The sequence below is a fragment of the Hydra viridissima genome, unplaced genomic scaffold (assembly GCF_058129835.1).
Source record: "Hydra viridissima isolate aposymbiotic clone 2 unplaced genomic scaffold, HvirCarnegie_v1 scaffold_13, whole genome shotgun sequence".
In the NCBI taxonomy this organism is placed as follows: domain Eukaryota; kingdom Metazoa; phylum Cnidaria; class Hydrozoa; order Anthoathecata; family Hydridae; genus Hydra; species Hydra viridissima.
This window is the reverse complement of record NW_028324312.1, coordinates 2,449,350-2,464,758: the sequence shown is the minus strand read 5'-3', so window position 1 is coordinate 2,464,758 and position 15,409 is coordinate 2,449,350. Positions and strand designations below refer to the sequence as shown.

Below are 15,409 nucleotides of genomic sequence, written 5' to 3'. Positions count from 1 at the left end.
TTAGAGAAATTTACCTTTGAATCCAAAATAGTAAGAAATTTTTTGCAACAAATCAACTTGGGACCAAGATAAAATTTCGTAGCAAAATAATACACAACGAGATATGGTGAAAGTACAATGAAGGTGTTATTAATAAAGAACAAATATATTTTAAGATAATATTTCGATTAAGTGTTACCTTTAATTGAGTAGCTATATCTTGGCCGGTCAGGCTGATTAATTCTAAATTTTATTCTAAGTAAACTTATTCAAGGGGTTTTCCATATATTATGTCACGGCATTTTTTTGACCACTTTTGACCTCTCCCCTCCCTACTTTTTAATAGATCGTAATGATTTCGCCAACCCCCCCCCCCTCCCCCCTTAAAAAGTGTGACAAATTTTTCAAACCTTATTTTAAGCGTTGTCCTCAAATGAATTGATCATCAGACAAATTTAATTCATCTTCTTTAATCCAAACAATGTGCACTGGTTTCCCCCAATTAAAGTGATTGCTGTAAGCAGCAATACTAAAAGAAGAGATTGCACAGATGAGCTTAAAAGATACAATTAACAACTAGCATATCGTGAAGTAAAGATAAACTTTCTTTATGTTAAAGTATTTATCTTTTTAATTTCATTTCCACTTAGTTGTTATTTATGACAAGGAAAATAAGATTATTTTGGTTTTCGCCCACTGATACCGACCAGAGTACGACGGAGGGGTAACCCAAACGTTTTTGTATGCATAAATTATTTATAAAGTATTTATTAAAAATAATTTAGTTTATTGTAATTAGATAAGAAAAATAAATAAAATGGTAAAATAATTTTTCATCTGGAAATGAGAAGAATTGTTGATCCTTCTAGGCCTTCAGTTTCTTTTTTTCTTAGTTTGCTTAGATAATCGAACTGGTCAGTAAGCAAAGGACTCAATGAACGCCTTGTATTACATAATCTGATAGATTTTATGCCAAAATTCCTTTATAAATTCCGTTTGTAAAGTTAGCTCAATTCTTGCAAAATTTGAAACTATAGTTAAGGATAAGAGAAGATGTCTAAAACAAGATGCTCAAAACTTGTGGCGTCACAGGAAATTCTAAAACTTAACTCAAAGTAAACAAACGAAATACCGCAGTTCGCCAGCGGCATCATGTGATTGAAAAAAATAAATAAAATAATAAAAATGCGAAAAGATATTTACCAAAAATCTCTACTATTTGGTTAAATTTTTGCAGCGATTTGGTCTGGTGTGGAGAACCTTATATATTCCTAAAATTAACTAAGTTGGAGCTGTACCTTAAAATCTATTGTACAGAATAATCGTATATTATACAATATTTCAAGACCGCAAGTTATAATAAAATTATTATTGTTAAGCTGTATGAGATTATTATTTGTAAGGTTTATTAAAACTTTGTGTTTTATCAAGAGGCAAAATAATGATAATATTAATTATATTAATTAAAATAAAGAAAAAGACAGAAGTATTACTTAATTTTTTAACGATATATCTAATTAAAAGTTAGTGCTACTACAATTCTATGCATAGATTTTCTTTACCAATTTTTTTTTTTTGAACTAGTATTTTTAAATCTGGATTTTATGACAAGGATTAAGTATATGATATGTATCTAGGGTATGACCATTTTACATATTTTTAGAAACATATAGAAACATATTTTTAGAAATAAAAAGAATATTAACTACAATGACTGCAGTAAGTTTCTATTAGTTTGTTTTATTATTTAAGATACTTAAGTTATTAAACACATAGGAATGATAACATATGTCTACTTGTGGGTTAATCATTAAAGGTATGTGTATGTATTCTTACATAATTAAACCTGCATTATACTTGAAGCAAGAACAACATCATGTTCTGATGAATAGGAATTATCAACATCAGTATTTAGTACAACAGGAAAAATCACCATTGAAAGACTGAATCAACTTATCTAATGATAAACTAGTTAAAAGTCTTAAAAATGAAAAATTCAACAATTGTGCAGCTCTAGTTGTTGTGTTGGGAATACTTGAGCACCTGAGTCATTATGCAGTGCTATGTAATGTCAGCTACTCATAATTTTATTCCTACATAATGGAACATAGACAGCAACTAAGAAAAAAGAGTATAGATAATATGAGCCCATTTTTTTAATTTAACAACACAAAGTTTACATGCACTTGTAAAACTTATTTAGGTCTGACTAAAAAGCAAGGTTAGCTTTGTAAATTACTCTTTATATTAAGTACTTAAATATTATTTAACTTATGACCCTGCTTCTATAAAATCCTAATCCTGATAATGGAAGTATTGCATTAGTGAAAAAATTTGTTCCTTATAAAAGTGATTTAGTGTAATAAAATAGCAACAAGGTATGGTCAGGTAAGTGCCATTTTGTTGTACACTTTTAATAAGTTTTGAAATCATAAAAAGATTTTTTTTTTCAAATAATTTTCTTAAAGCATGTTTACATTTTTTCAACTTTTTTATTAAAAGTTATTTTTTAAAACTTTTCTAGTAACCAGAATTCCTGTTCTTATGCTACTTTCTGACATATCCTGATACAAAACTTTAGAAAGTTTGTATACAAATCAATAAAAGAAAGATTGTTTTAATTATCCAAAAGAAAGATTTACTTTAATTATTCAAAAAGAAATCTGCATTTTTTAAAATTGTTTTCAAAAATTCTTAATTACTTTTGGGATGTTTCAGTTTTACTAAGCATTTTACATCAGTAGCAGTATTATTATCTCTTAATTTACTTTTGTATTTTAAAAGAAACTTATATAATGTGGGTAGAAATACATATTTCAAATAGCATTATGATGTTCTGAATATGTCATTCAGCAAGTTTTTTTGTGTATTTTCAAAAGCACTAAAAACTTAAAGTTGTAAACTTTGAATAGTTGGGTTATTCTAAACTTGTATTGTAAGTGTATTTAAAGTTTTTTTCGATATCTTAAAATAACAGATCTAGATTATAGGCAATACAAACCTGTTTTAATCCCATAATGTAAACAAATTACATATCAATTTTGTTACAAAAAAAAAAAAAAAAAAAAAGATGCATCAATTTTATCTAAGAAAAAAAAATGCTCAATTTTTAATTAAATTGAGCATGAGTAATTTTTCAAAATAAGATTAGATTATATTTGAAAGTTACTTAATAAGTTATACAGTAAACCATTGCACTTTCAGGTATTGAGCAATTTCTTTCAAGGGCTATTATCAAAGTGAGTTTAGAAGTTGTTTTTTTTTTTCATTTTTAAATGATCAAAATAAGTTTTACTTTAAAACAGGTACTAAAGTTTTTACATTTTGTTTTAGTGTTGATGGGGGTTTAGCTTTCTTTGTCACTGATCGCAATGGTGTTCCAATTATAAAAAGTAGGTTTTGCAGGTTTTAATTTAAACAATCATTTCACAGAACATTTCAGTTATTCTATATGAAAACATCAAGGAAATTCAATTATAAAAAAAGAATTGGCTTGCTTTTGCACCACATCTAACTGTCATAAAATTATTAGTTAAAGGTGTAATATCTCAAAAAATTTAAGCTTATACTTCTAATGGTTTGCCTTTTAAGAGATCTAAATCTAAATTTATGACTTTTTAAAGTTTACCTGAAGACCTCTTAATTTACAGTGCTTCATTATAAATTTAGTTTTTTACTAACAAAATCCAGTTCTAATGTATTAAAACTTAGAGCTTGCCATTTTGAAAATTTCCTCACACTATTTTTGAAGCATGCTTTTACAAAGGCCAAAAAAATACATCTAAAGAATTTTTTTTTTAACATTTAATGTTGCACTTCTTTTTAACACTTTTTACTAACAGTTAAGATTGTTTTATTTTTTCTAGATTATGAATTTAGTTTTTTTCTGTGGTCTTGTAAAAGATCTTTTCTTTTCTTGATTTCATGTCTTGTTAACAATTTTAAAGCAATTTATATAAATGTAAATTGGTTTATTTTATCTTATTTAAAAGTAATAGAGCTTCTTATTTGGTATGGCTTTCCTGTTTGATAAATGGGACAATCAATTATTTATCAATTAATCATATTTTTTTCCCCCTAGTTTAATAGGGTGAAATTTATAAAAAAAATTACTAATTTTAGTAATCAATTCAAAGTGTCCAGAATCAGCAACAAGAGGCAGTTTTCTTTCAACATTTGCTGCAGCTACAGATCAGGTTATTTACTTTTGATAGCAATAAATTGCATAAATGGCACCCATTTTATTAGGTTTTTTTTCTTCCAACAGTTTTCTGTATATCATGCTGTTACTTTCATTTGTTATTATTGCTAGTTAGAATCATCTGTCATTTTAGGCTAGTAAACTTGGATTATCTAAAAATAAAAGGATGATTTGTATGTATTCTTCATATCAAGTAAGTGTTTTTTGTGCTTTTTGTACAGTATTCAATTAGTCTTTAAATAAGTATTATCTAATTAATGAATTAATGTTTTTCATTATAAACAGGTAGTAATGTTTAATTATATGCCACTTGTTGTCACTGTGATTGCTGATTCTACTGCTAACACAGGTATTTAGTTGATGCATAAGTGTAAAAAATGTTTTTTATATTGTTTTTACATATTTGTTTATTTTTCAAAAAAATAAATAAAAAAACCAAATCAATCTTTTCTCAATTTTATAAGATTATAAACTGGATGTTGTCATTTATCAAATATTTTTATTATAAGTGTAAGTAAAATACAAATGGCCTGAGTTTTCCTCATATTGCTTACCCCTTTTTGAATTAAATATTTTGAATAACACTGGCCTTTTGCCCCAATCTGCTTTGCAATTAATTCTATTTACTGAATTAATGTTTTACATATCTTTTTGGTTTAAATAAACCTTTAGAAGGTCTATTTAAACCAAATGAAGATGAGCAACAAGGTTCTTCCTAACTGTAAGACTTGTTTCATGTTTGCTAAGCTCTACATCAGCAAAGATGAAACAAGTCTTACAGTTAGGAAGAACCTTGTTGCTCATCTTCAGTTTATTCAACTTGCTAAATAACTGAAGGTAATATATGCATTTCTTTACTGGAAAAACTTATTCTACTAACTTTTGTCATATCAGGATGACATTGAAGCAGGATACAGAAGTGGTGCATTTAGGCTTAAGTTTTTTTTTATTAAGTAAATTGTTTTACAAGTTTTTTGTTGATAATTTCTGGCTCATCTTAGCAGTATCAGTTTTTGTATTCGCAATATAAACCTTGCTGGAATATCAAAAAGTCAATGTCCATTAGGGGCCTACAATCTTAGAACCAAGTTTTCTATGTATGTAAAGGTGTATAACTATGAGTAATTTCAAGATATAATATTTTTGTAATTATAAAAAAGCTATAGGATGTTTTTAGAAGCTGTCAGTTATCTAAAGACCTATGAAATATTCACATGGTTTTTAGAAGCTGTCAGTTATCTAAAGACCTATGGAATATTCACATGGTTTCAGATTATACTTTCTTTTCTTTTCTTTTTTTTTTTCTTTTTTCATTTTCATTTTCTTTTTCTTTTTCTATTGTAAGTAGCTGCAGCAATATTTGTCTTCAAGTTTCTTTTTAAAATTTTTGTTACAAAATTTGAAAATGCATTTGTGTTTAATGGGGATAAAGGCTGATTCCCAGACACAGAGTGATGGATTTAAACATTTATTTGGACTTGCTGTTCTTGTCATCCAGTGCTAAAAACTAATTCTCAAAAGTACTCTAAAAATGAAGGTTGTTGAGGCTTGCTATTAACAAAAATTTGCAAAACCTGTCAGAGCTAAATATCAGAAAATATTTTGATATAACTTGGATCTAATTAATATATTAATATCAAAATTCATTATGTGTTTTTTGATTATCTTAAAGTTTTAATGCAATTTGTCATGCTTTCAGTTCTTGTTGACTTTATCCCACCATTTTCAATTCTATCAAAAAAATACATTTTCTGATTTAAGATTTATTTATTGGCTAAAATGAAGGTCATCTTTTTAAATTTTGAATTATGTCAAACCATATTCTGATACAGTGAATTTTTGTAACAAATGCATACAAAAGCGAGGGAAACGTTTTGTTTTTAAGAAAGATGTTCAAATTTCAGCATAGTTGAGGCAGTTGTTTTCAGTCTAAGCCATCACCTCACTATCATCCATAATTTTCATGCTTCTATCCAGCTTAAAGGTTATTTCTTTATTCACTGTAGGCCATAGAAGCTTACTTGGATTACCTCCAGCTCTAACAATAAACTTTATCAAAGTTTTAGTTTTATCATTTTAAGAGCAGTTTTATCCATATCATTACCTGTTCTCATTATTTCCTCAAGAATTTTTTTTTGTTTATAAAATTGTCTGAAGTGTATGCATTTTCTGAGTCAGACCCTGAAGTAAAGAGAATACTTTAAAGATGCATCAATTGAGGGACTTTCAGAACTACTGGGAGCCAACTAGTCTTATGAGCCAGTACTGCTCTTTTCACTTTTCAATTCCTGCTGTGCACAATTCCCAGGGTCATCCTTTTTTCTCTTATCTGATACTTTAGTAACAGTGCATCCATAGATATGGAGGCCGATGGTTGTCTGCTTTGTTTGCTTTGATTTTTTTGTGTTACTTAGCTAGAGTATTTCTAAAAAAGTTTCATAATTTATTTCATTTTAACTTTATACAGTATATAAACCCATTTCTTCACTTTAAAGGCTGCTCATAATACAAAGTGTCCAAAAAAAGGACATGACCTGCCTAAAAAAGAACATGACCTGTCTTACTTTGTTCTAATTATTTTTGAGATTCAGATAATTTTCAGTATATTTAGGGTTATTGGGTTACAGGGTGACAGGTCCAATCCTTAGAAAACCTCTTTTTAGCTGTGGAAGCCTTAATGCTCCAAACATACATTACTGCAGAACCAATTCACAGAAGTACACTGTAGACTGCAGCAAAATGATTATTTTCATAGGAAAAAATATTTTCAAAATATGAAATGAAGTCATTTTTGAAAAAGAATTTGTTAACTCAAAAACCCTTAAAGTAGTAAAATGTACCTGATATTCTTACTGAAAAGACCGGTGATCAGTCATTTGCTTTGAGAAATGTTTGATCACATCACTCTTTATTACTGGTTTTCATATCTGAGATTTTTCGTTTGTAGAAATCTGTTACTCATTAACGACATGTTATAGATATTTCTATTTGGTATGTTGAACCTGGTGCCTATTTATGTTAACGATGCCAATTACAATATCTTTATTCTTCAGAATTTCTTGATATTAGTTGATTTTAAAACAAATTTGAGTATTTAGGAATTTGCTTTATAATTTGTTCATAACCAGCAAAAAATTTTCAAACCTATTCGTTAAAATTTTCCTCACGTCATCTATACTTTAATCTGACCATTGAGCGATGGAATACTGCAGGATCTCACGCTGTGGTTCAGTTGCGATGCAATTCGACCAATTGGAGTGTTATACATTTGGACTTTAGTGAATACAACACAAGGTTCCTACGATGTTTTCTTTCAGTGCGTGAAACTTCTTACACGTGTTAAAAGGATTAAAACGAGTTGCCGATGGGAAGAACGTGTCTAAAATTTAGATTTCTGGCAATAACATTGTGATTGTAATTGCTCTCTTTAGGAATGCTTCTTGAAATGGAAACCGAATTTTCTGATATCATCGAAAAATTGAAATCGACAGTCCTAGTAAAGAATTAATTGATAAATGAAAAAAGAAAATGACAAAGATACAGAAAAAATGGAAGCCTGACAATACTTAGTTTGTAATTATTTTCTATTATAATAAAACGATATATTTTTTCAAAGCTTGTATTTATGATCATTTGTCTAAACATTGGCTATCGATAACTCAACAATATACCTAGTGAACCACCGATTTCCTAAAGCAATCTTTTTGTTTTCTTTTTTTTTATTTGTTTTGTTTTTGCTTTTTAACATTTTTAAATGATGAAATTAAAACCACATTTGAAAATGAGTGCTAAATAGGTAAACTAATTTCATGCAGGTTTTTTGTGCCCAAGAAAAAAATGGTCTTTTTCTTTGATTTCTTCAATATTTTTTAGTTTTATCAGTTATTATTTTATTCGAAATTATAAATGATTTATAGAAACTTTCAGATTTCCTATAAAGATTTGCGACATTTTTTTTTTCCATCGGCATTGATTTCATTTTTAATATTTCAAAGTCCTCAGAGAGCTTTTATGATGCTCCGTAGCGAGAGTTTAATGGTGCCCTCCCCTACTCCGAGCCTTTATCAAATAAAAAGCAAACGTTTTAAGGCTATTTTATACAAGTTGCGGGCCTTCCTAGCGTCAAAATTTGAAATGACCCCCTCATGATGCTTTATTAGCTAAATCAAATTGAACAAAAAATATTATAAAATAGCACAATCATTCCTAGGCCATTGTAGAACATAGAAATTCCTTGACAGCCGAAATACTGAATCTCTCTCCTTTAGACGCGGGAATAGTCAATATCAGAAAAATTCTAAGTGAAAAACCTTCGGGGAAAAATTTAATGAACTCTCTTTACATAAACCTCATTAAGAAGTTTAAGAGGCTTTTCACTAACTACTTTTCTTCCTGTCGAAGAAATATGTCGAGTTTCCTTGCCAAATTCATTTTTACTCAAGTCTGCTAGATAAAGCTTGTCCAGATTCTTAGTTTTTATTGGTAGTTCTTCTGTACAAGATTTCGGAGAAGAACACACGAAGGACAGTTTATTCTTCTTCAATTGAATTAAACCTAGCTTAGTTTGACAAGTAAAATTGTTTAGTGCGACATTGAGCACATGTTTAAAGCTTTTTGATACTTTCTTGTGGTTGTAACCAGGAGTTTTTGGTAGAAGATTTTCTTTTTTCGCGTTTCGCCTCTCATCAGCCATAATTTCATCAAATTCTTTGTGATTTCTTATGCCTCAAAAATAAAGTTTTAAAACAAGTAGATTCGATGCAAGTCAGTTAAGAACCCGTTAAGGATCTTCAATTCATCATCCAAATTAAGTTAAGTGAAATGGAGAAAACTCACTGGAATCATTGCTATAGATCTCCACCTGCACCAAATTATCAGGTCAAGGTACAAAACCAATATATCATAAGAATTGATGATAGTGATGTCTTCAAACAGGATTTGCCGAAACAAGGGATGCTGTAGAAATATTGGAAAAGATAATCTTGACAAACTTATTTAATTTTAACCTATAACCTATAAGGCTAGAAAGTGTAACTTCTGAAATTCAAGTAGAAATGTCGTTATTTAAAAGTAGTGCCACAAGAGGTAATCATCTTCAAAAAGTATATGATTATATACTATCTATAAGGCCAATAAGTGTGGAGTTCGAACGAGCAATCTCAGCGGCTGGGTTTTTATGCTTAAAAAATCGAACGCGATTAAACGACGAAATGATTGACGCTTTCAGTTATTTAAAGTTACTTTCAAAAATAAATAAAATTCTTATATACTCATTTATTATCTTATTATTATGTATTGATTCAGCTCAAGCTTACAGGCATCTCTTTTATTTACTTAAGTTCTAATTTTTTTTTAAAATTCCTAAAATTCTTAAATTGTTTCAACTTACGTTTCATTATCAGATCTACAACTCTAACTGAATTTGTTACTGTGAAAACGATTACCACATTTAATAACTGTAAAAATAGTTTATTTCCTTAATAAACCTGTATTTTGAAAACTTCATTAATTTAAACCGTAGTTGAAGAATTTTTTAGAATCACTCATACATTTCGTCGCATAAGAATTATTGGGTTCTATCAAATTTTTGTTGTTGTTGTGCAAGTTTAACTTTCAATTTTTCTCAGTTAAAATGTTTTATTCCTGTCATTTTTTATAATTAAAACTATACGTCTTTTTTGTTATTTATGTTTCATAATTAAACCGATAATATTATTTATATAATTTTTAAATTTTTTGTTTTTATTACTAATTTTTAATTTAAAGCTTTTATTAATAAATTCTTATTATATAAAAAAAACAAACAGATAGAACCCTCTAATTCTCATGCGACGATTTGGAATTAAAATGAAGCCGAAAGTTCGAAATTGAACTAATTAGGATATTGCAAAGAGAATAAACAGCTATGTAACAAATATTTTACCAAATACTACATTTACTATGCACTTTATGATGTGCGAATAAGTTAATACCTTAATCCCTATTTATCTTTACTTTTTTTATTAAATCCCGGGAAATTTTTGTGAAAAATCCCGGGATTACGGGATCAACAATTTATACGAGATCAACAATTTATAGGGGATCCGGGGATTGCCATCCCTAAATAATATTGCGTTCATGACTCATTTTTGAATAAATGTAAGCGTTTTGTTTTTCGAACTACTGATTCAACTCTATTATTGGTTCATTTATTTTAAACACAAATAGTTCTTCAACCAGATGCAATATTGCTACGAAATTTAACATGGTTTACGCTTAAACATTATATATTTTTTTTCTTTTTGATTAATAATTAAATTTTCAAATAATCAAAAAGAAAAAAATTAAGTATTTGTTTCAATTTGCAGACCTAAATATCTTTTTTCAGTGAAACATTTTTTTGGGAATTCTACTTAGCAGAAACAACTTCCTAGGGTTCAAACCAACAAAAATTAAAAATACAAACTATTTTTCACGGAAATATGAAACCGCCCTAGTTTCATATTTCCGTGAAAAATAGGTTTTCAACTTCAGCTTGCGACAATTTCATTGGAGTCTATTTTGTTGGTGCTATCTTCGGTCCCGGGTGACATATATCTTCGGTCCCGGGTGGAAAGGGCTTAAGTCATTTTTTGACAAAAAAATTTTTTCCGTATATTTAAAGCTTAATGATTAAATTTTTATATAAATTTTTAATTGTTATCTTAATCTTAATCTTCATCTTAATAAAAAAAATTTTTTTTCCCGGTAGATTTAAAGCTTAATAATTAAGCTTTAAATCTACGGAAAAAATTCTTTTTGTGAAAAATTGATTTAAGCCCTTTCTACCCGGGACCAAAGATATATGTCACAAAATTGGCTGAGAAGAAGCTTTGGCTTTGAACCGGATATAAAAAATATAATACTTGCTTAAAGGTTGAGAAAAATAGCATGCGAATGTTATCTTGGACGGGGCAGCTCCTCAACCGCTCCAGAAGGTTTTAGGACTTGTTGTTGAACAGGAACACAAAATCTTGCCATAGTTTCTAAGAACAGGTTTTTCTGTTGCTTTAAATAAGATCTCTTTGTACATACTTTTTATATCTTAATTTAGTTGACTTTTTAGCAATTTTTTATTTACTGCGTAGCTTATTAGTTCTAGTATACAGTATTGAACCAAATAGATTTTCCGGTTAAATTGAAATAAATATTTTATAAAGCAAAAAATCTAATTCTTTACCCGGTACCGTTGCAGTTTGGTACACATGACCCGGCATATTTATAACTTACAATGATTTTGTTGAAACGCATGCGATGTAGCGGCAGTTCTGAGTAGCTGGCTTTCAAATATTGTTTTTAATGCTTTTACTCACAAATCACTCGAACTGCCGCCACACTAAACGTTAAACTTGTGCAAATGAAAAAAAGGTAAACGTAAACCATCCTTGCTTTCACCGCAACTCTTTTGTGCCATTTTTATCGCTTGCTATTTATAATTGTTTTGGTTGTTTTTTTAATAGTGGATTTAAGTAATGGATTTAACTATGAAGCATGGTGTTTTTTTTTTTTACTTTGTTTTGTAAGTGTTTAAAAAGCAAAATGGATAAAGAAAAAACAGAACGTCAACTTTTTTTTATTCTATTAAAATTTTTTTAATTTTATTATTATTTTTTTTTATTTTTTATTTGGCAAAACTTAAATGCTTTAAACCGAAATCTTTGTTCTGGCGATGAGGATGTTAAAGAAGAAGTTGAGAATGTTGAAGAAGAAGTTGAGGATGTTGAAGAAGAAGAATAATCATGTCAGTGTATGCTAATCAAGGCAATTATAGGGCAAAAAAGTTCAAGTAGTCATGAAGATAATTTTTCCGCTGTTTTCAATTCGAAATCAAGTATGAGCTTCCAAAGTCTTGTGAGGGTGGCGTTTTAATAAGAGCCATATTGACTATTTAATTCAATTTCTGTTTAACGTTTAGTTTGTTATTTAGTTTAGCTAATGAAGGTAAGGGGAAGGGGAAGGTTTAATAGGTTTAGTGTTGTGTGGATTAAGTATATGGAGGTTAGGAACGAGGTTAGTGGTCTGGGGAGTACTTGGTTAGGTAAGGACGAGGTGATGGGATAGTTTGGTTAGGAATGGGCAAGGTTTAATCTAAAAGGGCTAAACTTATATCGCCGTCCTCAGTTTGTTCTATAATATAATAAAAACTCAACAAATGTTCTAGTAATGTGTAATGGTTTGCACTCCTATTCTTATAACTTTCCCGGCCTTTTTTATGATCCCGAAATCCCGGGATTGTCTAACATCAATCCCGGGATTTCCTATAAGATCGAACAAAACAAAGCGTAATGAAAGAATCTATAAAAATAACAACGATTTTGCATATCAATAAAATAATTTTTATTTAGTATAAAATTGTAAAAAGTATTGTATTTTCCGTTGTACAATAAAATACGATATCAAAAAGGATTGATTTAGAGAAAAACAAAAGAGAAAATCTTCGCACTATGTCATATTGGTTAGCATATACACTATTTAAAAATTGAATGCAATCTGATTTAAATAATAGATTTGTAAGCAATGTATAATACCCAGACTAATTGTATCATTATACAATTAAAAGTAACTCAGCTGTTTGGAAATATTTTCTATGTGATGAAAATATCCAAACAGCGATGTGTAAATTGCCAAACTACAAGAAAATTTTAAAAATTGATGGTGGCTCAACAAAAGGACTTCATACACACATGTTGTCGGTGCATAATGTGAAGGTCGAAATTCCAACCCAACCTCATATTACCAGAGAATGCACACCAAATAAACCACCAAAAAAGAAATTTAAGCCACTAACAGAATACTTTTCAATTTATGAAAGGGAAGATAAAACACTTTGTGCTACACTTGCTTGTTTAACGGAGTCTGACGGGCTTTCATTTAATGTGATTTGTTCTTCAACAGACTTACGTGCCGTTCTAACTGCTATGGAATTCAGAAATCTACCAACGTCAGTAAACACAATTCGTAATCATGTATTATAGTACAGGAGAAAAATAAGATTAGGTTTAGTTGGTTTAGTTCATCAAATTAAAGTGCGCAAGAAAACGGAATTCGGTCAGGGAGAGAGATTTTCTTTGTCTTTTGATGAATGGACGTCACTTCGAAATCATCGCTACATGATTATTAACGTTCATGGACAAAACTCTAAGTTCTGGAGTTTAGGTTTAGTGCGAATAACAGATTCAATACCAGCAGAAAAGTGCATTGAACTATTAGAAAAAAGACTTAAAGACCATTTTCTTGATCTATACAGCGACATTGTGGCTATAATAACCGACAGAGCTAGTGTTGTGAAAAAAGTTGGCAGATTGCTGCCTGCTAACCAACAATTATGTTTTGCTCACGGCATGCAACTTGCTGTAATTGATGCTCTTTGTAAAAAGAGAGAATTCGATGCAAATCAGCCAGATTTTAACAATGAATTTTCTGACAGCAGTTGATCCGAAAATGAGGACATCGAGGAAGATTTGTTGGACTACAATCATGAAAATCTAAGACCTAAAATTGAACTAAATGAAGTTCATTATGGGCCAGCCATTAAAAAAGTACGCAAACTAATGCTAAAATTTAGATGATCACCTACCAAGAACGACATCTTACAAAAATATATTAAGGCTGAATTTGGAAAACACCTGTCTTTAATAATGGACTGCAAGACACGGTGGAGCAGCCTTCTGTTAATGCTTAAACAATTTTACAAAGTAAAAAATTGTATACCAAAAGCATTAATTGATATTTACCCAGTGCAATATAATTCTATAGCTCTGCCACATGATGAACTGACAATATTATCAGAGATTATTACAACTTTAGTTCCCATTGAAGCAATATGTCGTCGAGATTCTAACCTATTTACAGCCGATATTGCTATTAATTTCATGCTCAAAATTAAAAGATGCTGACAATAATACAAGCAAAAAAATGCGTAGAGCTTTAATGACTCGCATGCATGAACGCCGAACCGATATGAGTGGACTTCTACAATACCTGCATAACGGTTGAAGCCTCGATGAAGAAATAATAACAGTGCCTTCTTCATTTAAATGCGAAAACTTTCGGTAGAATTGCTGGAAAGATTAAATGCTTCCAATCCTGCTCTATTAAGAGCATCAGTTGAGTCTGACATGCTGGATTTGATTGAGGAACCTGAAATGGTACATGAGTCTTAAAGCAATACTTTAAGTACTGAAGAGGAACTTGATTGTGTTATTAAAGAAGGACAATCACCAATAAAATCAATTAGACATGAAACATTGTCATCAAAAATTCAAAAAGAAATCACACTATTTGAAAATGGGGGTACGCGTGGCGATTATTTAGAAAGAGTCTATTCTTTTCTAATGATCATGAAACCGACAAGTGTCGAGGCTGAGCGGGCATTTTCTTCCGCTGGACTGTTCAATACAAAAATTCGTAACTGTTTGGGCGATGAAACTTTGGACGCGTTATGCTTCCAAAAGTCGTATTTCGAAGCACAAAAAACATAACATATCTCCTTATTTCTAATATAATTTTTTAACATTAATTAACTTGTGAAACTTAATTAAAATGCTAAATTAAATTCATTTAATAAATATTTTTTTAGTTAAATGTACTGCTTTTATTCTAATTAACACTATACAGATGTTGTATCTGCTTTTCAATCCCGGGATTGATATTTTTCAATCCCGAAATCCCGGGATTGAAAAAGACCTCCGGGATTGCAATCCCTAATCGAGATCTCTATTTTTCACTGATATGTTACAAAAGATATTGACATGTACTTATGCAAAACGGTAAACCTAAAGTTGTTTTGTGTATAGATACTTTAAAGCATGCTCATTGTAAGAATGCTGCATGATTGATTTGAAAGCTTCAGATAGCTTTTTTACATTCCCTGGCCAACTTCGCTCGGAAGACAGAATCTGTATAACCTACGGGATGCCGGTGGCACAAGAGTAGAAATATTCAGGCTTATAATTCTATCATCATTTTCATTTTATCAATAGGAATTTGTTTTGATGACATCATAATGACACATACATGCATACATACATGCATACATACATACATAAATACATAAATACATAAATACATACATACATACATACATACATACATACATACATACATACATACATACATACATACATACATACATACATACATACATACATACATACATACATACATACATACATACATACATACATACATACATATATACAAACATACATA

At 29.7% G+C, this 15,409-nt stretch overlaps 1 protein-coding gene across 1 annotated transcript; it reads left to right on the top strand.

Moving 5' to 3' along the window:
- Nucleotides 1–1,573: 1,573 nt before the first annotated feature.
- Nucleotides 1,574–7,835, top strand: LOC149880052 (ragulator complex protein LAMTOR3-A-like). Its single transcript, XM_090070675.1, has 7 exons — nt 1,574–1,698; nt 3,184–3,218; nt 3,313–3,371; nt 4,102–4,175; nt 4,314–4,373; nt 4,466–4,529; nt 7,612–7,835. Exons 1-7 carry the CDS (start codon nt 1,690–1,692, stop codon nt 7,686–7,688), a joined length of 378 nt encoding a protein of 125 aa, XP_089926801.1. The 5' UTR covers nt 1,574–1,689; the 3' UTR covers nt 7,689–7,835.
- Nucleotides 7,836–15,409: the final 7,574 nt, after the last annotated feature.